Below are 23,767 nucleotides of genomic sequence, written 5' to 3'. Positions count from 1 at the left end.
CATCAGGCGCGGAACGACATGCACATCAGGCACGGGACGACACGCACATCAGGCACGGACACGCACATCAGGCACGGACGACACGCACATCAGGCACGGGACGACACGCACATCAGGCACGGGACAACGTGCACATCAGGCACGGAGACACGCACATTAGGCACGGGTTTACATGCACATCAGGCATGGACGGCATGCGCATTCTGCTGCGGAAAGCAACAGACACGGCTTGAGTTATGTGTCTCTCCGGTGTCCCAGCCTCGATAATGTTTTACTCCCCACCCCCATCCCCATCCGTGCCAACCACAATATCAAAACTGAAATCACGCAAGGAGTCGCTCAAACAATAAAAAACCGTAAAAACGTGTGCCGCGAAAATACGATGTACGCTTAAAGGTGTGTACACTTTCCGGATTTGTGCACGCGACACCATAGTCGCGGTCACGCACATTTGAGCACCCGGTGCGTGGTAAGCCTTTCGCTTGGATCATCAACTCGGGAGTAACCGTGGGAATTTGCCGTCAAATGCCGACAGCTATCGCCGGGATGATGGCAAACGCGAAGCGCTTAGCACACGATGTGTGGCAAAAAACAGCTGCATGCCTTCGACTTGCGTGTCGTGTCGTCCCAAGAAAATAATAAACAAGTTTTGAGTGAGCGATTACGCAGCGGCCTTGAAAATCTCCGCACCGCGTGACAGAAACGCATTTCTTGCCCTTTGTTCTTTAGTTCTTTCTCTTTGGTTCTTTGGTTCTCGCCCTTTGGCTCAGCATCAGCAGCCATTCGCCAGGCGGGTGCTCCACTTGGCAATGCGACCGTTGCCCCCGACCAGGGCGCCCCGCTGGCCGTAAAACGGTGCATGCTCAGCGCCGCTTTCTCTTTCATCCTGGTCTTCCGAAAATAGGCCAGCTGGTTGTCTGCACTCAGTGCAGCCGTTTATGCAGCGCTATTCAGGATCAAGTCTGCCTTGCCTGGCGCTGGGTCCTCCAAAGCCGGCCTATCCAGGCCCGCCTTGTGTCGTCTGCGTCGGCAGTTCAGGGTCGGACCGCGGGCGTCAGGTCCATCAGCCCTCTGTCGCGCACTGAGATTACTGCTGTGGCTTTTGAAAGCATGCTGAGAGTCGACAATTACAGGCGTTGAGGTAGCAGAGGTTGCAAATTTCATTCCAGTAGCACCTCCATTTGGAATGGGAGGCAAGTGGCAAATAAAGAAAACCTTTCCCAAATGGATATATTCTCCCATCAGTGCTACGTACAAGCTCACTTGCAAGATTCGTGTTTCATACAATAAAGGTCATTATTGCACTTCGCCACATGTATTCCAAATTTGGCCGGCAAAAATTATCCCACTGCGTGTGGCTCATGAACATCATGCACCGCATTGAAGGGCCGGTCCGGCGCGGCCCGTACCAGCCCGTCCGCCGTCCCGTCCCGGCGCCGCCGCGGAGACTCGTCTCGACCGGCCCGGCCCAGAGACCACAGCCGGTGAGAACCGGACAGGTGACGTCACAGAGAGACCTCGCGGCGCTGCGGCCGCCCCCCCCCCCCCCCTTGGTCCGGCCGCACAGAAGGATCGTGGTGCCTCGTGGGTGGAAGTGGCCGGGCTGCCCGGGCGGAGGGCCACGCCGATGGCGGGGGGGGGGGGGGGGATGACACCGCCGTCGGGGGAAGGTGACTCAGATGTCTGGGTTAGAGGTCACTAGTGTGTGCGGAGTGGTGTATTAGTATCATTATCAGTATAAGTGTATTGGAAACCATGCACACGGTGGATATTGCGGTTTTAGGTCATACAGGTGCAGCATGAAAAGGCCCACACAAAAATGTACAAAAATTATACGAACAATGATCAAAGAGCTAAAGCACACCTGTCATCGCACTATGAGCCGAATCACATCAGTTGTCTGTGGTTAAAATCCCGTGGCGTGTGGCGGTCTTAAACACACTCGGCGTTGTGGCATGACGGACGCACGATGGCAGGCGGTCCCAGGCTGCTGTGGCTCGATGCGAAGACGCGCTCTGTGCCGTGGTCAAGTAGTATCCGCGCCGGCGCAGACCATCTCTGTCCGAGGCATGCGCTTCACTGCCCAAAACAGCGGCGCGTGATGCAAAAAGCGTGCGGACCGTGTAAGGCGCGCATACCTCTTTCAGCGCCTGAAGCACTTTTATCGCGATATGGTGCGTCTACATGACCTTGATCCTCGGCCATGCAAGGGAGTTTAGAGCTGGAGTTATGTGGTGTTGCTATTTGGAACCGGTAATTACTCTTGCAGCGAAGTTTATATTTTTTAAATTTTGTGTAGTTGACTCTCGCTTGCTCCATACCATACGCAAAGGCAGTGCTTGATATGAGGGAATACGTGCGCGTATATGATGATTTTGATAAGATGTAAAGATAAGTAAGGACGGAATTTGTGTAGAGAAACTGGTATGTCATTGCATTTTTCCATGACGTTCGAGACATGGACACCCTATGACAGATCGGAGTCAACTACGTGTACGTGCACGCAGCTATATGGGAAGAGGATGACGCAGCTGTTTGTGAACAACGATCAGACGGTCGGTTCAGCAGGGGTAGCTCAGAGAACAGTCGTATCTCAGAGAACTTGGGCAGTGTCGTTGGTCGTAGCCCAAGACAGCTCGCCCATGGTCATAAAAAGGAGGTCGTGAATTGGGGACTTACAACCAGCTGTGCTCTGTTTTCCGTTTCTATAAAAGCACTCCATGGTTGGCGAATGTCACCGTGTCACCCTCATTCATTTTACATTTGCATTGTATATGGCACGTACACAAAACTGCGCACATGCTGAAAATTCGCGAACAATTCAAAACAAAACATTTATGTACAATATACTTCATACAAACATCTGCTATCGTGAAGCGCAAAAAGAGCCGAGTGAAAAGGAGCGGCGTGCGCAGATGATTGGGCCCCTCCACTTTTGCATTTTGGGCTCGCCGATGGCTAAATGCACTCTGTTACACTCACTAAGCACCTCGAATATTTGTGGCACTTACATACCTGTACTGTATCACCTTGCAAGCCCGTCTTGAAGTATTCCGTTGATGCCAGCTTCAACCCACCAGGTGCAACCATTCATGAACTTATATGCAACATCTACAGACATTGTTGAGATAAATATTCATGGACACATCAGAGCAAAAACAGGCAAGCTGTAATGAGAAGCACCGGAATCTACTAACACACCCGAGACTGGATGGTGAATTTTAATACCGACAAAGAGTCACGTTTATTAACGTCAGTTTCCGGCAAGATGGAGGCGGATGTTCATTAACCATCACCCGAGCTAATCCAAGGCCGGAGAATGCCGCCGCAAGAGCTGCCATCTAGCGGAAGGGCGACGGGAAGCTCACACCTGAGGTCATGCTTGTGGCGAGGTGGCAGTGGAGGAGTGAGAGTAAAACGGGCAAATTACCGAACAGAGGACGTTGGTGAAGCACGTAGACGTTCGCGTATGCGCGCTGGGAAAAGAGAGCGAGAGCGAGATATAGAGGAAGACAGAACGAGCAAGAGAGAGAGAGAGAGAGAGGGGGGGGAGGGAGAGGGAGAGAGAGAGAGAGAGAGAGGGGGAGAGGGAGAGAGAGAGAGAGGGAGAGAGAGATAGAAAGAGAGAGAGAAAAAAAAAGAAAGGGAAAGAGAGGAGATAGAGAGACAGAGACAGAGACAGAGAGAAAGAGAGGGAGAGAGAGGGGGAGGGAGAGAGAGAGAGAGGGAGTGCGAGAGAAAGAGTGAGCTTTGTGAAAATGCTATATTGCTGTTGTGGTGGTTCATGCAGCAGAAGTACTGTCCAAACCCTTCTGTCTGAAACAGTCGGGTGTGACAGCCATTTTGAATCCCTCTCCACCAAAGGTGTAGCTAAGAGACGAAATGGATGTTTGCCTCCTCTTTGAGCAGCTGAGGAACCAATGTTCCTTCCTGGCACCCGAATGGTGCCTAAAGTTATGTTTATGGATGTTTTTCTTGGAAGAAATACATTCAAGAATGGCAAATGACTCTTGTGCAAGCTTAGAACGCCCGCGGTTCACAGGTGGAAGCCGTTCACGCTTGACGAAGTCATGACCAGTGCATGGTTTAACGCGCATCTTTCCATGTGTCACTGTTACAAGAGTGTAATCCGCCTCGACTCAAGCTCTGACTTTGTTGGCTGTTAGCGCCTTTTTCTCGTGTTGGTGCACACCCGGCGCGGAAGCAAGGATGGAGCGTGGCTTAACATGATAATTACAGACGAAGCCATCACTGGCATGGGGTGTGTGCTCCCCCGATGCAGGGCTTTCCGTGATCATTCCATATCTTTCCGACCACTACCGTGCACATAGTATGCTCTGATATGTTTGATAGAAGTGAAAGTCACAGCTTCACTTCATATGATTCACTTTGACATGATCAATTGCCAAAACATTGGATGATTGATGCATACCGGATTATTTGCCGTGCGTAAAGCTCAAGTGGCCTGCTAAACCGTATGTCTTAGTCACGCAATGTTTGTTATGACGCTAAACGAGCGGGCACTCGGTACCTGGTCAACGTGTTTTCTAGTGCAGAGGGTGAGAGCAGAAGCGGGGTTTTCCGCCTTACCGCCATTCATGCATCGCAATTCACAATTGTATCCGGCGCATAATGTATGCTAATTAGACGTAATTAGGCGCAATTAGAGCTGCTTTCGCTACCCGATGTGCTGGATGTATCTGATAAAGTCACCATATACCGTGTTGGAAGGTTCGCATTGGGCGAAGGCCTCACCGTGTGCTCTGTTTTGTCTTTGCAGGAGGTTACAAGAGCTCTGTGGTGTTTTTTACTGGTTGCCGTTCTGGTGGCATCGCTGGCGTCTGCTGACGAAGCAGGTGAGTGCACAACGCAAATAGCAAGGATGAAATTGTGATTGAGGTTTCTCTCCGGCTTCTATGAGTTTTTGGAGTGTTAGATGTTGACAGGATTTCGATGCAGCGGTCACCAAGTAACGAAGGTGACCCTTCAAGTGTTGGCGGAGTGTGCTAGGATTTCAGTCAGAAAGTGGCCACTGGATATTCATAGGCTCCTCACGCAATATGTAGTACGAAAGGCGCGCAACGATGCACATAAGCATGTAGGTGACCTTACCTTCCCAATGTATGCAAGCATGCGTTAATGTTACCCATGGTGACTATTGCAACCTATGTACATTTCTTCACTTGCTAGAGCTGACCACTAGCGGGTAGCAGCTGAGCATCAGCTGGCGGCAGCAGCTGATGGTCAGCTGAGCCTTACCGTTACTTTGGCTCTTACACGAGACGGAGACTGTCTCTGCGTGCTCCTGCATTGGAGAAACCGATCTGTGATGCGAGCATTGCGTCAGATTTTGTGAGGCATATAGATTTCAAGATAATGTACTCGTCTGTCTAATGTTCCGTGACTATATATGGCTCCATTTTTCATACGCCTTATTGATGCCTGCTAACTCGGAGCGCATAGCGTACTCTCCATGAATGAATGAAGACCGCGAAACAAAGTTGTGAGGGCTAAATGATCGCCGCAGTAGACACGCTCCTAAAATCCCACATACTCCTACTACCACTGACGGCCAGAGCCATTCGTGCTGGCTCGCACGTTGCACACATCATTGCATCGGTCCATATGTGAAGGAGTGTTTCAGAAACAGTGGTTCCAAAACCAATTTTGTAGTACAATTTTCCGTGGGTCACCATAGGGTTAATGCCCAGCATTCTTGGAAAGTTGATGTGGCACCCACAGATCGCGCGATCCTAAGCCTATGCGTGGGTCAGCGGTTTTCTGATGTTATCTGATCATCCGCACAAAACGAAAAAAGTGTGAAAGACTCGAAGTCAAGTTTTCCTCTCTGAATTAAAAGATATGGAGTCTCTGTTTCTAAAAGGCGCTTTCTGACATCAACAAATGCGGATGGAAAGATTTGTTACGTTTGCAATGTTTACTCAATGAGTGACTCTTTGCAGCTACAGCCATAAAGCAGTGTCCCTCGTAATGCTGCGGTATTCCAGAGCCCCACTGTAACTGCTGCGTATTTAAAAACGCCCCTATTCAGCCATTAGTGACAGTGCCGGCGCCAAAGTGTGTAGATGCGTGTTAGCATGAAGGTGTTAATGGAAAGCGAGGCTCGAAGTTAATGAGGAGAACATGCCATAGCGTTCCACCTGTTCAACTCAGAACTGATTTTCCGAATGGCCCGGTCGTTTTCAAATGGATCGTCCCCAATCAGGTCAGCGCTGCGACCGACCCCCCCCCCCCCCCCCGATCAAGTCACCAGCGCGATCGACCCTCCCCGATCAGGTCACCGCTGCGGCCGACCCTCCCTGATCAGATCACCACTGCGACCGACCCTCCACGATCAGGTTACCACTGCCATTGACCCTCCCCGATCAGGTCACCACTGCTACAGACCCTCCCCGATCAGGTCACCACTGCTACAGACCCTCCCCAATCAGGTCACCACAGCGACCGACCCTCCTCGATCACGTCCCAGCGCAACACAGTTATTCCATTAACTCCCGCTTGACCAGAACCCAACGGCACGATTTTAGTCAAGATTGCCGCATGGTCATGACAGCAAACATCCCGATGTTGACAAATTATAGCTTTAAGTGGAATGCGAAGGGCATAAAGATGTTTTTTTCCTTCGAATGTGCACACTTCGTCTCTGACCAGGGCTCAGCACGCTATTGCACGCTATGTGCGGCTTTCCGATGATGTTACGCTTTCCGTGCGCTCCAGCCAAGAATGGAGGGTAGATGCGAGCCACTCCAGGGACATGTTCCTGAGAGGTTAAGGGCTGCTGTACAGCTGCGGCAAGTGCTTTTGACTTAGGTCGTGCATAGAGCTCGAGCCGAGCAAGTGATCAGGAAGTAATGCGCAATGTGCATGCTTTTTTACAAACAAGTTGAATGTACAAGTGTATCACATTTTAGAGTCCACGGCATTGGAAACATATCTTACAGCTGTGCCACCTTATTATCCAACACCATTCTATTGGAAGAAATAGCACCAAGATAAGGCAGTGAATTTTACGTCAATAGGTCATTAGATCTGGACGCATCTCCGGCAACAAGAGAATGGAAAGATGGGTGTGATATTTTGGCTGCATGCCTTTAGACATCAGTTATGAATGAACTTCAAACACGACCATGAAATGATGTGCGCTGCTAGAAAGTAGAGTAACTGGAAAGCATGCGAAATGTTGACAGAAACGCAAAGAAAGCAGGACCGGTCGAACATTGCTTTAATGAAAGGCATATTCTGAATCGCTGATAGATTACTACGGCCTCCACCGACTGTTTTCAGCACCTCATGCTGACGTGCTCGCGGCTCCTGTCTTTATGCGTCGCCCACCATTCGTCCCGGGGCATGCAAATTGATTGGCACCCAATCTCCTTAATCAGCGCCCCTGCGCCCCCGTTGCAGGTCTTTGATACCGTCCGTACATAACAGACATTTTGTTCTCCATCAGTCTATAACCCGTGGGTTTTGATGGATCCGATGAGTCACGACCTGTACAATCCAAGCCTGAAGGACAGTAAGTCCTCAGTATAACATTTAGTCCTTAGTACAACAAACCATCACCGAACCCTTCGATTTGAAGTACTCCAGCTCGTCAAGTCCTTGCCTCATTCAGTCATCAAGGACTTAATCGATCTCCCATCTATACGATAGGAGTTCGATGTGACTCTGATCAAATTTCACACTGTCAGTTAAGATCAGCGTTCAATCCGATCGCCAGAGAGTTTTCGTACACTGGAATATCACGTGATCCGCTCCTCCGGCTGTCAAAGCATGCAAAAGGAAGCGTTACTTCGTATTGATGACAACTGCCTGACGTTTGCACAGCGCCAAGACGCCGGCGTCTTCGTCCCCGCAAGCGAGTGTCGCAGACTCAAGTTGTCGCTTTGGATCAGGACGCTTCCACAGAGGGCACACCGGCTGAGCCGCCGGCGGCGGCCAGCGCGTCCCCAGTCAGCAGGTCTTCGAGGACAAGAAGTTCTGCCTCTGCCAGCGAACCTCAAGTGGTGGCCAAGCCGAGGCGCGTTGCAAAGCCCTCTCGGAGGCGAGGCACCGCCACTTTCAGTGAGCCTTCGGCGGCGGCCAAGCCGATACGCATTGCCAGGCCGTCCAGGAGGAGAGGTACTGCCTCTGCCAAGTCTGCCGCCGCCGTGTCCCAGGCTCCCGTGACCGCCCAGCAGGAAGGCATAGCCTCGGCGGTGGCAGCAGCTGCCCCCAAACCAGCGTCTAAGGTGCGCGACCGACAGTTAACCGGGACACTGGCCGCGTGGACGCTGTGAGAAACTTTTTGCGTGCCATTCACGCTTTTCGTCACAAAACATTTCAAGTCCAGCATTTACAGTAATCGCAACGTAAAGAAAATGTTCCACATTTGAATATACTGAATCAATCATCAGATATCATGAAACAAGCCAACTTATAACCACTGGCTTATTTTTTATGCGGAAAAGACTGCTCTAAGCCACACAATGCTCTGTATGCTCCTCAATGCGCTATCGCGTTCACGAGCACCAGATATGAACATTGCGACGAGTATACTTTTTTGGCTTTAATTGCTGCAGGCTTATTGAGTGGCAGGATTTGAATGACACTATTATTGCGCCATAAATACCAAAGGGACTTTGAAATAATCCTCCCGATATGCTCCTCCCATTGTCGCGGGCGCGTAGTAGCCCAGCGATCTGTTTTGCAAGTGTAGTCACTTTCTCTTGAACCCTCATCAATTGCTTAACCCGACTGGGCCTATCACACGCTGTCTTTCGTCGCCAATGTCATTGGTCAGCGTTCAACAGGCTGGCATTTCGGTAACTGTTTACACATTGTATACATAACGCGCTATGGATGCTTGCCTCGCAACATCTGTAAGCAGCCAGTTCATTCGTATATCTAACCTAGCTTCTCATCTGATAATTACACGCTACTATACATTGATGCCGCGCTACCCATGGTGAAATTCCCGCCGTCACCTCGTCACCAGGTGGTGATCCGCCCCACGTCGGGCGCCCCCAGCGGCCAGCGGCGTCGCCGGCGGAAGAAGGGCCGCTCCGGCGCCAGCTCGACGGCGCAGGTCGCCGTCCGCAAGGGGCCGCAGGTCGCCGCGGTCACGTTCTCGGCCCCGAAGCCCGTGCCCTCGGAGCCGGTCGGCAAGGCGGGACGGAAGATCGTGTGCTACTATACCAACTGGTCCCAGTACAGGTGAGTTGCTGGATCCGTTGACCAGCTTGGGCACGTCCTTTACCGATTTTTGTTTTTATTTTTGATCAATATTAACACGTTCTTAGCGAGGTAACCCCTTCGGCCCTTGCTTACGCACAGGTTATGCCGGGCGAATCCCTTCTCCTGATAACCCTGTGTTAAAGGGAATATTCCACATTCGAAGATATTGAAACAACCATCAGATATGATGAAGTAAGCTTACTTATAACTAATGGTACACCTTAAGGCAAAAAAGAATGCTCTAGATGACACAGTTTCTCTTTTTAGTAAATGTTCTCCTCAGTGCGTCATTGTTTGATTGCGTTATTGCACCATGCACAACACTGATTGAGAGCTAATTGACGGCTGTTATTTTTGGAAATCGTGCTCACGAACGCCAGATGTGAACGGCTCGGCAGTTATATTTTTTCACCTTGATCGCCACACGGCTAATGGAATGGCAGGATTTGAATGACATTATGGCGTCATGGATACCTGGTTGATCTTGAAATTGTCTCCCGAAATAGTCTGCACATCGTCGCGGGCATGTAGCTCAGAAACCAGGGAGATAAGGTCTTGAAAAGGGCTGGGCTGTCCAGGTAGTCAATAAATGCCCCCAAAATTGTTTTAAGATGGCTATTGCGGTTCAAACCCCCCTGCAAATGCAAAACACGCCTTTTCAGCGCAGCGCACAGAAAAATAAAGTTTGTTCAACGCGCAATTGAGCTAGAGGTGGACAACAAAAACGAGCGTGTTGTTTGTCATAAGGAAAAGCTTACGCTATGCGTCTTCGATTTTTCAAAAAATTTAAGAGGACACATGATTTGCATCAACACGTGAGTGTAAGCTACGCCCCAAAGCCGTACCCCACCTCCAACCTCATTTCCCCTATCGCGGTTCGGTTACGCCGTGTCAATGCATCTTATTTCTAAGTTAGCTTTCTTGTTTTGGGTTGCTTTGTTTAACTCAATGAGGAATTTTACTGCTTACTAATCGGACACACTTCCCAAGTTACAGCAAAGTATTGTGAAATGACATGTGAGATCAATGTATAAAGGGCTAATGAACTGATTTGGTACGTCCATCTGCTATCAGCATGTCACTAGGACTGAAACATTTTTGAGCCATTGACTTACCTATGTAATGTATCCAGGAAAAGTGGAAACGATTGCCTGACCAGGTGCCTTAACCTGGACATGAAATGAACTTAACATGACATGACACAGCCTGGTATGACCTTGATCCTCGACATTCCTTGATATCATCGTATGATTTTTAAGCGCAAGAAATCGCCTTACATTTGTTGACGATTGCAAATCCTCACAAGCAATGTGACAGGGGCTTGGGCTCAACTACACAGGCTTGATGTGTCTTGCCCCACACGTCCAGCACACATTTAAAAGGAATAAAAACATGAGGTGGGCTGAAAGGTATTAACTCGGCACAATTGACTTCGTTTACGCGTGAAAGTCAGTTGCACATATTTCCATTGACTCTACTCCAATAAAATCTCAGCCAGCTACCCGATACAACTTGCCTCTCAGCCCAAGCACGCGTTTCACGAAACAATTTGAGACAGTTTGAAGCATGCGACGTCCCTTCCCTCCCCACCCGCTCATCTTTAGGTGAATTTAGCATCTAGCCGACACAACTCCCAGGTGGCTGCGCTTCAGCGCCAGACCGCGTGACGTGTGCGACCTTCACCCCCCATGCGCACCCATGGTTAGGCGGCTCAAAGCGGCCCACCCCTTCAAACGGTCTCATCCGGAACCGGGCGAGGCCCGCTCGTGCTGGGCCGAGCGCTCGGTCGCAGGTGACGCGCCCGCAGATGCTATCACCACGTCATCGCGAGCCGACCGCTACCCGCGCCACAAGCCGCCGGTTTTCCCAGCAGCGAACTGCTGTGTCGCGTGTCACGGACCAATGGGAGCCGTGTCACGGACCGATGGGAGCCGTGTCACGGACCAATGGGAGCCGTGTCACAGACCAATGGGAGCCGTGTCACGGACCGATGGGAGCCGTGTCACGGACCAACGGGAGCCGTGTCACGGACCGACGGGGACCAATGGGAGCCGTGTCACGGACCAATGGGAGCCGTGTCACGGACCAATAGGAGCCGTGTCACGGACCAATGGGAGCCGTGTCACGGACTCCTCGGAGCCCCATCATGAGCTGTGTATCCACAGCAGAGGGCTGTTTGTGCTTCTCATGAATTTTCGGTGCCGCCGGTGACTGTCGCACGCTGACGGTACACTGCCAAAGATCGGGGCTGTCTTTGTCACGAAGTGCTGGCGCGCCCTGTTATGGACCCAGCAGAATTGCCTCCTGTTACGATCTGCTCATGCCCCTTGCCAGACTCTGTTGGTGCTCCTTGCCACGGGCTTTCAATGTTTCCGTTACAAATTGCTGGTGATCCTTGCCGCGGTCTGCTGGTGCCCTTTGTCACAGTATGTCGTTGTTTCTGTGTCGATCGGCTCACGTGTCCAAACAGGCCGGTGGGCTGTATATTGTCACGGAGAGTTGGTGCCCTCTGTGACAATTGGTGGCTCCCGTCACAACCATTTGTGGTGCCTGACACCAGCTAACAATGAACCGCATTGGGGACTATTGGTGCTCTCAATTACGAACTAATGCCGAACCCCGTCACGAACTGTCAGTTGTCTGATCCTGTAACAAACTGTTGGTGAGGCCTGTCACAAGCCACAGATGTATCGTGTTACGACCTTTCCGTGAGGTTAGTGACGGACTCGTGGCTTCGCCGTCACGAACTCGAATTGCTGATGGGACCTTTTTGGAATTGTTGGTGACCATGACACCAAATATCAGTAGACTCCGGTACAGACTTTGGGGGCCTCCTGTCAGACTGCTTCTGACCATGCCACGGATTGTTGGTGGTGGTGTCACAGACTGGTAGTGAAGCCCTCGCGAGATGTCGGCGCTTCTGTCGCCGACTGTCCGCCACGGACTGCTGATATTGCCTGCTTCAGCCTGGTGGGAGTCACAAAGTGCTAATGCCTCCCGGTGCTGACCGCTATTGGCTCGTGTCATGAGCGAATGTCTACGTTTGCAGACCATCGGTGGGAAAATACATGCCGGAGAACATTGACCCCTTCCTCTGCACGCACATCGTGTTCGCCTTCTCTTCCATGAAGAACAACCGCCTTTCCCCCTTCGAGCACAACGATATCTCCAAGGACGGCAAGGTCGGCCTCTACGAGCAGGTCACCAACCTCAAGAAGATCAACCCCAAGCTGAAGGTCCTGCTGGCTATCGGTGGGTGCTGGTGTGGAGCTCAACTAAGGAACGTCGCGGGTGCGGCTGTGCGATTGCGTTGGCACAAGGTTTCACGAAGGGCAGATATGTAGCTGGAGTAAAGCATGGTTGCCAGTACTAAGGACTATGCTGAATCACGATAGGACACATTCGCAATAGAAGATATAATTTCATGTCAAGTAGATTTGGTCCAATATCGGTTGGTGGATGAACTATGGAAATATGCTTGATTTTCTCCGTACCGGGAATTTATACCTGATCATCAATTAAGCCCTCACAGCAGTCTAACGATTGCAACCACAGCCTTGCAATGAACTCCAGAAGCGTCGAGACCTAATCTGGACTTTTTTCCCTTAGGCGGCTGGTCATTCGGCACCAAGAAGTTCAAGGACATGAGTAGCAACCGCTACAACCGCCGGACGTTTGTGTACAGCGTCGCCCCGTACCTCCGAGAGAGGAACTTCGACGGCCTCGATCTGGACTGGGAATACCCCAAGGGTTCGAGTGACAAGACCAACTTTGCGGAACTCTGCAGAGGTATGTTGGTTGGTGATGCAGCAACAAGCGCGGTGCTGAGCGCGTTTGTTCACTGTACGGTCAAGAGTTATTTGTCTTTGACTATAACTGCCGAACTTCTAGTATATTTGAAATTTGTGACGGTTGGACGTGAAGGTGTTTAAAAAAGATGGCGGTCAGGCATGCTGTAAAACATGCGTTAGTTGTATTGATGTCAGAGATGTTTCTCTGTCATGCGTGACCTAATGCCTGATGACCGTCCGCCCTCACTGTGCCTCTCAACCGACCTGCCGGTCTTTCGCTATGTTTCCCACCCGACCCAGTGGTCTCTCACTGCGCCTCCCACCTGACCCAGTGGTCTCTCCCCGCATCTCCCACCTGATCCAGTGGTCTCTCACTGCGCCTCCCACCTGATCCAGTAGTGTCTCACTGCGCCTCCCACCTGACCCAGCAGTTTCTTACTGCGCCTCCCACCTAATCCAGTGGTCTATTACTGCGCCCCCACCTGACCTGCCACCCCATCACGGTACCTTCCGCCCGCTTCTGCAGAGCTCCGCGAGGCGTTTGAGGAGGAGGCCCGGGACACGGGTGCCGAGCGGCTGCTGCTGACCGCGGCCGTCCCGGTGGGCCCCGACAGCGTCCGCGGCGGCTACGACGTCGCCAAGCTGGCTAGGTAGGCGGCCGCTGGTCCCCGGGGCGCGGGTCGTCGTGTTCCGGGTCACCGGGTCATGGAGGCACGGTACGCCTTCATGACCTAACCTAACCTAACCTAACCCTAGGTTAGGTTAGGTTAGGTTAGGTCGGTCTTCCTGGCACACCGGGTCACCGTGTCCGGTGACCCGGTGTGCCAGGAAGGACGTAGCTTTCCTTTTTGAAAAAAGGGAGCGCAGTGCACACGTTACGCGTAACATTTTTGTGGAGTGACGGCGACTGCAGCGGCCATATTGGCGCTCGGGCCCACGGCATAACAGGGCATAGAACCCGGACCCCAACGCGGGAGCCCAAGACGCTAACCATGCAGCTATTACGCCCCCACCGCCCAGGGAACTCAATAACGACCTCGATGACCTGATGTTAAGCCCGTCAACGCAACTAGGGCTTGATGTACAAGATATACCAAATGTTTGATTTATAGAATGGGCAAAAGGTTGAGTCTACGGAGAGCATATATATTGAAGTAACCTTAGGCTTGGGATTCAGCCGCTGTCAGTTTCCTTGACGCCCCTGGCCGCGAAGGCATGGGTCGCAGCACGCGAGCTTCACTTCCTTCGCGGTCATCGCCAGGCACCTGGACCTGTTCCACATCATGGCGTACGACTTCCACGGCAAGTGGGAGTCGCAGGTGGGCCACAACGCGCCGCTGAACGCGCCCTCCAGTGACTCGACCTACCGCCGTCAGCTGTCTGTTAACGCCTCCATAAACATGTGGATGTCCATGGGTGCGCCCAAGCACAAGATCGTGGTCGGGTGAGTTGTGGGGCGTCCTGAGGTACACCCTCATCCCCCCCCCCCCTGACCAAGTAAACATTGTCAGACATCCAGAGCGAATTAAAAGCTCGGAAGTAATGCTCTCGTACAGTTTACTGCATGAGTCTCAGTGGAGACTGACCGAAATATGTGATATCTAGAACGCAAAAACGTTGCGGCTCGTAGTGGCAAGGACTCGTAGCGGTTGCGGCTCGTACCTGGTAAGGATTGAGCCACAACGCTACGATATGATGCGCAGGACGAACAGCCCGTGGGCGCTGGACGCAGCGGGTCGCATTGCCTCCCACGTACAGCATCAAGCCACGTTCGACTCTTCAAAATGTACATTGTCTCCACCCTATCCTGGAGATCTATGACCCGTCTAACACGTCGGTCCGGGCGGTGATCCTTGGCTGACCTGCCCCCAGGATGCCCACCTATGGACGGAGTTTCACTTTAGCGAACCCGGGCAACAACAAGGTCAACGCTCCTGCCCGGGGCGGTGGATCAGCCGGCCGCTACACCAAGGAGGAGGGTTTCCTCGCGTACTACGAGGTCAGTCACACGAGCCCGGCCCAAGGTCAGGTCAGGTTAGATCAGATCAGGTCAAACAGGATAGAGCAGGCAGGACAGGTCAGAGTTGAGGTCAGACAGATGAGCAGTACACTTGAGCAAAATAAGCTAGGCGATGAGCAGGAGAAACCAGCCAAATGACCAAAACCTACTAAACTTACCAAAATACGCCAAAAACCTGCCTTAAAAACCTGTCCTACAAACCTGCGTTATAAGCCTACCAAGCCTACTGAAGAATCCTAAACGGTAACTGGTTTCTCCGGACTTTTCCGGACCAATTACGTTTCAAAGCTGAGTTTTCGGGGCCAGGCTGTACTGAGCAGAAGACCACACTTTTGGATGAAGAGGTGATCATCTCGCTGAACACTAATCGGTGGACGGCCGCAGGTCATTCGTGTCCCAGATGAGTGTGACTGTCTTTCCTGTTCACGAGCCTCAAGCAAACCGCCGCGGGGCATTTTCCGGCCCAACCCGGACTCACAAGGCCTGCCCCTGCGCGCGCGCCTTCAGATCTGTGAGAAGCTGCACGGCGGCGCCAACTACATCTGGGACGACGAGATGTCGGTGCCGTACATGATCGACGGCAACCAGTGGGTGGGCTTCGACGACGAGCGCGCCATCCGCCTCAAGATGAACTTCATCCAGGACATGGACCTGGCCGGCGCCATGGTCTGGTCGGTGGACATGGACGACTTCGCGGCGGCCGCCTGCGGGGGTGCCGTCTACCCGCTCATGACAGCCATGCGGTGAGAGCAGACGCGGCGCCCGTGAGACTCGAGCCGCCGGCCGGGTCGGTCCGATGTTGGGGAATGTTACGGAACGCTGGGATCGTCGCTGGCGACTGGATCACAGTGAAGTGGGAGAACGTATTCGCATGGCTGGCGGGCCGCTGCTGCAGAAGTGATGTGGGTGTACAAGCCGCCGGGACCATACGCCGTCGCAGTATGCAGAATTATACATCCTACAATATTATATTATACATATTATATTATGTATATTATATTATATATTATAGTATACACTATATATAATACAATATATATTATACGGTATTTATGTTATAAAGGATCTATAATTGAAGAAGGTCCTACTCCTAAGGAAACCATTATGCCAGGCTCAGCGCAAAACTGCGATCACAACGCCTGACAACGCTAGGCAACACCCGTCTAATGCTACCACGCTTATTACCATTGACTCACCTGTCTGCCTTCAGCGAGGAGCTGCTGGAGGTGCCCCGGAGTGACAACAAGGCCGACATCGACTGGTCCAAGGTGGCGAAACGTCAGCTGCCAGCAGCCGACGCTACGTCGCCCCTCATCTCGCAGCTCAGCATCGCCGACATCATCGCCATCCTGAAGGCGCAAGGTTCGTGGTGGCACGCTGACGGGCTTCCCTGTTGTAACTTGCACCCACACGAGTTATGGGAAGTGCATTCGTGTTTCGTGCGCGTATTATGCGTGTTGCGTGTTTTGTGTGCGTTCGTGTTATGTCCGACGGAGACACACCAGCGAACATGTGCCCATTTCTGCGTTGCTGTACGAATGTTGCTATACGAATGGCTAAAAGTTGTTGTTGCTGTACGAATGACTAAAAGTTGTTGTTGCTGTGCGAATGGCTAAAGGTTGCTGTTCCGTACGAATAGCTAAAAGCGCTGGAGCAAGCGGGTGTACAAAACTTGGTGACCCGCAAAGAGTAGCAGCCAGTGAGCTGTTATGACCGACTCCGACCGGAACCGTTTCCAGGCATCACCCCGGGACTGGACTCGGTCCAGAAGCTGCTCACGAAGGTGTCAGGCAGCCGGGGGACCGTGAAGACCGCCACTCCGACCACTGCAGTGGCCGAAGTCATCGATGACAACCGTGAGTAGTGAGCGAAAATGATTCCCATGAACATCAGCGGGTTTCGGGAGGGTCGCCTTGGGTAGCCCTCCGATCGTTGCAAACTCCGGCTCCTTGACATCCGGCTTGTACCCGGAGAACTGAGGTCTGTCAGCACTTTGTGTTTGCCTTTGGTTTGGTGTGCTCTTTCTGTTTTGTTATCTTGCGGTTTCGCAGCGGCCAAAACAGTTTCAGCCTTGAAGAAAAGAGCGGACGCTATACTTACTCCATCTCGAAAGGGGCTGCAACAGGTAGCCTCTGACACCGCGCAACCTTCAAAACCGCACCCTCCGACCGTCTGCACTTTCTCGCCACGAGGCTGACCACCGACTGTTGACCTGCAGTGGCACCGACTGACCACCGACCTTTGACCTGCAGTGGCGCCGCCCAAGGTGTTCTGCTACGTGACCAGCTGGGCGCGGGACCGTGAGGGGCGCGGCCGGTTCTCGCCGGCCGACCTCGACCCCAAGCTCTGCACGCACGTGGTCTGGGCGTTTGGTGGGATCCAGCAGGGCCGGATCGAGCTGCCTTCCCAGGACCAGGACCGGCGGGACGACGACAGCGACTACCAGCAGCTGCTGCGTCTGCGCGACGCCAACCCCAACCTCAAGGTCAGTGGAACGGGTGACCACCAGAGGAACGGGCGACCACCAGAGGAACGGGTGACTACCAGAGGAACGGGCGACCACCAGAGGAACGGGCGACCACCAGAGGAACGGGTAACCACCAGAGGAACGGGTCACTACCAGAAGCCGCTCTCATTGGTGAACGTTACTGATAAGCATAACTTCAGTGGAATTAACTGTTACCACCAGCTGCTGCGACTGAGCCAACTCCAACTTCGGGATCTTTAAAAGTCGCTGCGACTGAGCGATGTCAACCCCGACCTTAAAGTCAGTTGAACCAGCGACAGTCAGTGGCTGCTGCGGTTGTGGAACGCCAACACCATCGTCAGGATCTTTGAGATATGCCGCCATCCGCACAAAACAATGCCGGCGGCGTACTCCAGCGTGAAGGAAATTCCAAGCGATGAAAGCCAATTTTTGCCTGCTAACAGACCATTCGGGTTGCCAGACACCATGGTTGGTTACCAATAGTTGGCTAGACTCGACAGTTGTCGCGAGGTGGCAGACTGATACCAATGCTTAGTCGTTCCCTTATCCTATACCCATCAACCCGGTCCCAATGCTTCACCCAGCGAAAGAAAGTCCCTGTATGGCCACCTCAGCACAAGACCGTCGATGACAGACGAGCCCCAGTGCTGATCGGCCCATGGTTGTGTCATCACATCCATTGACACATCCTGTGTCGTACGTTGCGTACATGGCGTGAATTTGGCCGCATACGGCTGTCCGGAAGCATCTGCTGGCTGCTGGAAAAGCATATCCCGATTGGAAAAAACGTTTAACAACGCGCAGCGTCTATATGGTAGCTGTGAGCCATGCATGAGTTTTGAATTGGTGAAGCTGTTGGAAAACTCCAGCTCTGACTCCCATCGGACCAGTGCAGTGTACTCCTATCTTACATGGTTTGTGACTGGTATACAGAGAAACTGAAGACTCTGCACGCTTGCAGACATGTGGTTTGCGGTCTTCTCATCTTTCGTGTTGTCCATGATATTCGCTGAATGCAGGTTTCGAAGGCCTGGATATCACCTGATTATAACACTGTCGCTATCCTGCGCCATGCAAGTCATGCCTTGTCCCCCTCGAGTAGACTGATCGCAGTTACGGACGTCTGCTAGCTATGCTTGCTAACAGCTCCCCCCCCCCCCCCTGGGCCACGGTGCGCTTCTCTTCTTCTTACACACAGCCACGACTCCAGACCGCTCTCACCCGCGCACCAGGTGATTCTAGACAGGTTTCCTCACCTGGCCAGGTCGCCCACACATCCGGTGTTGATCATCAGGTTATAGTGTGCACGTGTCCAAGAGCCCTCCGCTGGTTCCCTGCACGCCACGTGTGTGTCGTGATCTCCAGCTACTGCTGGGCCTGAGCGGTCTGCATGGCACGCGTTTGTGTCGTGTTCTCCAGCTGCTGCTGGGCCTGGGCGGCCTGCACGCCACGTGTTCGTGTCGTGTTCTCCAGCTACTGCTGGGCCTGGGTGGCCTGCATGTCACGTGTTCGTGTCGCGTTCTCCAGCTGCTGCTGGGCCTGGGCGGCCTGCATGTCACGTGTTTGTGTTGCGTTCTCCAGCTGCTGCTGGGCCTGGGCGGCTATGCCGTGGATCCAGCCACGTTCCAGGACCTCACCGCCAGCAGCTACCGTATGAACACGTTCGTGTACGACGCCGTCGACGCCATCCGCAAGGTGAAGCTGGACGGCGTGGACATCCATTGGGAGTACCCCAGGTGGGTGGACGGCAGAGACGTCTGCTGGGAATACCCCGGCTGGTGGACGGCGTGGACATCCATTGGGAGTACCCCAGGTGGGTGGACGGCAGAGACGTCCGCTGAGAATACCCCGGCTGGTGGACGGAGTGGATATACTCTGGGAGCGCCCCAGGTGGGTGGACGGCAGAGACGTCCGCTGAGAATACCTCGGCTGGTGGACGGGGTGGACATCCATTGGGAGTACCCCAGGTGGGTGGACGGCAGAGACATCCGCTGAGAATACCTCGGCTGGTGGACGGAGTGGGCATCCATTGGGAGTACCTCAGGTGGGTGGACGGCAGAGACATCCGCTGAGAATACCCCGGCTGGTGGACGGAATGGGCATCCATTGGGAGTACCTCAGGTGGGTGGACGGCAGAGACGTCCGCTGAGAATACCCCGGCTGGTGGACGGAGTGGATATACTCTGGGAGTACCCCAGGTGGGTGGACAGCAGAAACGTCCGCTGAGAATACCCCGGCTGGTGGACGGAGTGGATATACTCGGGGAGTGCCCCAAGTGGGCGCATCAGTCTGCTTTTGTCTCATGGAGTCCCTTCATTCAAGAAATCTCTCGCAATAAGGCTCAAAATGATGGCAAACGTGTATATTCTCTTGCAGAGTTGACGGTGAATCCCGCATTGGACATGCTAGGCATTTGTGGAAAGGTCCAGTGGCTTTATGTAATTCGTTTTTGTTTCGACTTTTCACGTTGTTGTCCGGCAATGGCGTACCGGCGGCATGTTCCGCATGTTTTACCGACAATGCTTAATACGTAGCTATTCCATGTCAATGCGTCATGAAGGTGGAGCTTAGACTGTAGTTTTGTTGCCTGTGAACTAACGATCGTTCAGGCTGAGCAGAAGACATGCGACGGTTATGGTGTGTACTGTTTCGCACAGTTCTTTTCACGACGGTTTCGGAAGGCAAAGTGATTTGTTCCGTTGGAAAAGACCGAATGGTAACAAGGACAATGATTCACACGTTGAAAATCCACACAGTTTGAAGATTCCAGAATTTCTCGTTGGTTCTAGCACACTCCTTTCGCCTGCGAGATTGGACTGAATAATGCGTCTCATACATAAAAACATAATCGCATACAGCTCATCAAACAAATTTAAATACTTGCCCCGAAGGCAAACCGGTGTGTGTCCCGACTCGAAGCTGAAGACATGCGACCGGAACAGGTAATGAGTTTACGCCGCTACGTCCTAGCTATCCTTTGCGACATCTCGCATGGTTTCCTCTCAGCCTCGTTATAATGGGTTCGAGGGCAAGGATACGTACAGGCGTTTTTAAATGCAGTTTTTTGCTCGGGTCTGACGGTGGCCTTGAGCTAGTTCCTGTGTGACTGGGCACTTAGAGTCCCGCATCTGTCCGCTGCCGGAGCTCAGACGAACGTCCATGAATGATTATGGTAGTATTTGAACCCAAAAAGGCGCGTTGGCACTGCAAAGAAACGTTAGACACTAAGCCACAGAATGCGACCGAATCATGCCGTAATGCGTGGTTATCACACACAGCTGGAGGGCGGGTAGCGCCTCCAAATATTGAATGCCGACGGTTTCATTTAGTTTAACGAAGCTGCGCTTTTTGAAGAACGGCGTGACGGTGTGAAGCATCGCTAATACTCCCCAATGTAAATGGCACGCAAATATTTTGCTAACAGTTTGTGTGGTATGCGGCTTCCATGCTGCTCACGCCCTTTAGTGGGCACTCCCGTGTTTGCGGCGCGTTGCCTAGCAACGTTTGAGCGGAAGGTCGGCGGAAGGTCGGGTGGGTCAGACCGGGCCGGCTCGCCCAATTCTGATGAAGACTAGCCGCTGCCAGGATTAACAGCGTGCGGTACTAATCGATGTATTTTTTGTCACCCTTATTTTTTAAAGGGTGTGTGCAGGAATGAATGACATCTGCAGGATGTGGCAATGTCACGGACAGCCTTTATCGCCAGATCGATTTTCCCTGAACTCTTAGCACGTGAAGCGCTCTTGGCACAGCTGCATCGCCTGGCGGCATCTAATGGTGCTGTAAGCGCGGTCCTTGACCTCACTCCGGTGGGGGCGGAGAATCGAGATAAATACCAAAAGCCACCAGCTGCCGCGGTCCACAGTCATTCAAAAGTGGCCCTGCCTTTTCCAGTGGACACCAGGACCGGAGAGCGTACAGCAGCCTGCTGCAGGAGTTCAGGCTGGCTTTTGATAGTGAGGCGTCGGCCACTAGGAAGCCGCGTCTTCTGCTGACCGCTGCGCTGCCAGCCAATCCAGATGCAATCCAGGCCGGGTAAGCTCCGCCCACTGACCAGCAGCGTCGTGACATTCCTTGAAGCCAAGCCGAGGCCGGACCAGGAGTGTGCGCACATAGCGGCCCACTCAGGCACATGGTGGCTCAGGTGGCCTCCTCCAAACACACGCCCTTCTTGCCTATTCTTGGTATGCATTAGCATGAGATTGACTCAATATTGAATTAAAAACTACGTAAAGACACATGGAAAGAAGAAGTTTGCAAACATTAAAGATACCTTACGACATGAAATCAATGTCGCACCACTGCGGCGTGGTAAACTTGGTTTGCAGTCATTTTTTAACTGTGTCCACCCGACCCCCTCCCTCGCCCTCCCCATTGTGAAATCCCGCGTGCGCCCCTGGGCCGCACTGTGCAGTGTTTCCAGTTCTTCCTGTAATGTACCACCAACCACTGCCTGAAGTGCTTCATATTTTTGGGTTGCGCTCCACTACGTTCCTGAATTTAACACGCGTCCCATGGAAGTTGCGAACACCAATGCCGCGGGTGCGCTATTTCAGGTACGACATTCCGGAGATCTCGAAGTACCTGGACTTCCTGAACCTGATGGCGTTTGATTTCCACGGCGCCTGGGACGACGTGGTCGGTCACAATGCCCCTCTGTACCCGATGGAGAGCGCCTCCCGCGCCGAGAAGAAGCTCAGCGTGGTGAGTTCAGCGTGACGTGCGGCCAGGTCTTGTCCCGAACGGGGGCGGAGCGGTAACATCTCTGTTGGCCGTAGAGAGCGGTGTAGAGGTATGCAAGGTTAAGATGTGGTGCTCCACCGTTTTTTACAGCTTCCATCGCCGCTGCTATTTTGGTTGCGGTCCGTCCGTCTGGAACCTAAAGTAGTCCAAGTGATTCAGATAGACAAATCATGATAGGCCTGAACCTCCCAACCTGATGTAACAGCTGGTACTGCGTGGTATATGTCGGAAGCGTCCTGATCGTCAGTGATGTGATGAGACGTTTGGAAGTACTACGTTCTAGAAAGCGTTGAAAATTAATAGCAGCTTTAAGCTGTACGTTTACCCTCCGGTCAAATGCATTTATTCAGTAGATTCCCCCACTCCTCCCCCCCCAAAAAAAAACAAATGAAGTGAACGAGACAACACTCCATATCGAATCTGCCGTGTCGTGTGGAAAACGACACGACCCACCCATCATTAACATTCTGCTGTGCACTGCCTTTCCACTTATCCACGACCACCAACGCCTGTGCGGCCTGAGAGCAGCGGGCCGTCGTTACTCACATGTCACCTGGTTCAACCAACTCCCAGAATAAGGAAAGTCAGCCCGTTGCGTCTCCTTATCTTGTCCCCTCCACCCGGTGGTTGTCCCCTCCACCCGGTGGTTCAGCACCGCTTCCGTTCCTTTGCCACTGCCCCCCCCCCCTCCCCGTACCCCGCCCCCTGCCAGGCGCGATCATACCCCTTGTCACGTTTGGCACCGCCTTTGCCCGGTATAACACGGACACCTCCAGTCCCGTCTTACTCTGCTCTTGTCCCGTCTAACCCCACCCCGGTCCCGCCCGACATCGATGCCGTCTGACTCCGCACATTGCCCCATGTCCCCGCCCCGGTCCTGTCCGACCCCGCTCATTGCCCCGTCTGACCCCGCCGCTGCCCTGTCTGACCCCACCGCGGCCTCGTCTGACCTCCCTGCCGCCGCTGTTCCGCAGGACGGCGCTGCTCGGGAACTGGTGAGGGAGGGCGCGCCCCCGGAGAAGATACTGATCGGCCTGGCCACCTACGGCCGCACCTACACCCTCCAGGACCCGGCCCTGTACGACATCGGAGCACCGGTCGTTGACGCCGGCAAACAAGGCCGCTTCACCCAGGAGCCGGGCTTCGTCAGCCACTTCGAGGTCAGTTCGCCGTTAGGCTCAGGTCATAGGGCCAGGTCAGGTCAGGCCGCCGCCGGGGTCAGGCATGGGTGGGGGTCAGGTCAGGGTAGGTAGCATTGAGTCACGGTGCGAGGACAGACGAGGGGGAGTTTGGGTCATGGCTGAGGCCAGTTCGTGGGTGAGGTGCGATCACGGCTGGATGAAGGTCGGGTCATGTCTGGAGGTCAGGTCATAGATGGTGGGCAGGGCCTTGGGCTGACGCCACAACAGGGGGGGGGGGGGGGAGGCAGGTGACAACTTAGTAAAAGCCACGTTGAGGGCATTGACGGCTGTGATCAGGCCACGGATG

The 23,767-nt window shown here is 53.2% G+C and overlaps 1 protein-coding gene across 1 annotated transcript in view; it reads left to right on the top strand.

Moving 5' to 3' along the window:
- The window catches only part of LOC119113955 (putative chitinase 10), a 35,150-nt gene that overhangs the window by 8,377 nt on the left and 3,006 nt on the right, over window positions 1-23,767 (top strand). The window contains exons 2-17 of the mRNA XM_037238192.1: window positions 4,781-4,856; window positions 7,849-8,252; window positions 8,999-9,216; window positions 12,287-12,489; window positions 12,847-13,026; window positions 13,555-13,678; window positions 14,290-14,472; window positions 14,901-15,027; window positions 15,556-15,791; window positions 16,259-16,410; window positions 16,788-16,904; window positions 17,301-17,533; window positions 19,118-19,272; window positions 21,431-21,571; window positions 22,093-22,240; window positions 23,254-23,439. Coding sequence (XP_037094087.1) covers window positions 4,781-4,856; window positions 7,849-8,252; window positions 8,999-9,216; window positions 12,287-12,489; window positions 12,847-13,026; window positions 13,555-13,678; window positions 14,290-14,472; window positions 14,901-15,027; window positions 15,556-15,791; window positions 16,259-16,410; window positions 16,788-16,904; window positions 17,301-17,533; window positions 19,118-19,272; window positions 21,431-21,571; window positions 22,093-22,240; window positions 23,254-23,439 — 2,883 coding nt within the window. The remainder of the gene's footprint in view (window positions 1-4,780; window positions 4,857-7,848; window positions 8,253-8,998; window positions 9,217-12,286; window positions 12,490-12,846; window positions 13,027-13,554; window positions 13,679-14,289; window positions 14,473-14,900; window positions 15,028-15,555; window positions 15,792-16,258; window positions 16,411-16,787; window positions 16,905-17,300; window positions 17,534-19,117; window positions 19,273-21,430; window positions 21,572-22,092; window positions 22,241-23,253; window positions 23,440-23,767) is intronic.

The sequence above is a fragment of the Pollicipes pollicipes genome, unplaced genomic scaffold, assembly GCF_011947565.3.
Source record: "Pollicipes pollicipes isolate AB1234 unplaced genomic scaffold, Ppol_2.1 Scaffold_7262;HRSCAF=8765_pilon_pilon_pilon, whole genome shotgun sequence".
NCBI lineage: Eukaryota > Metazoa > Arthropoda > Thecostraca > Pollicipedomorpha > Pollicipedidae > Pollicipes > Pollicipes pollicipes.
This window is presented reverse-complemented; position numbering and strand designations above follow the sequence as displayed.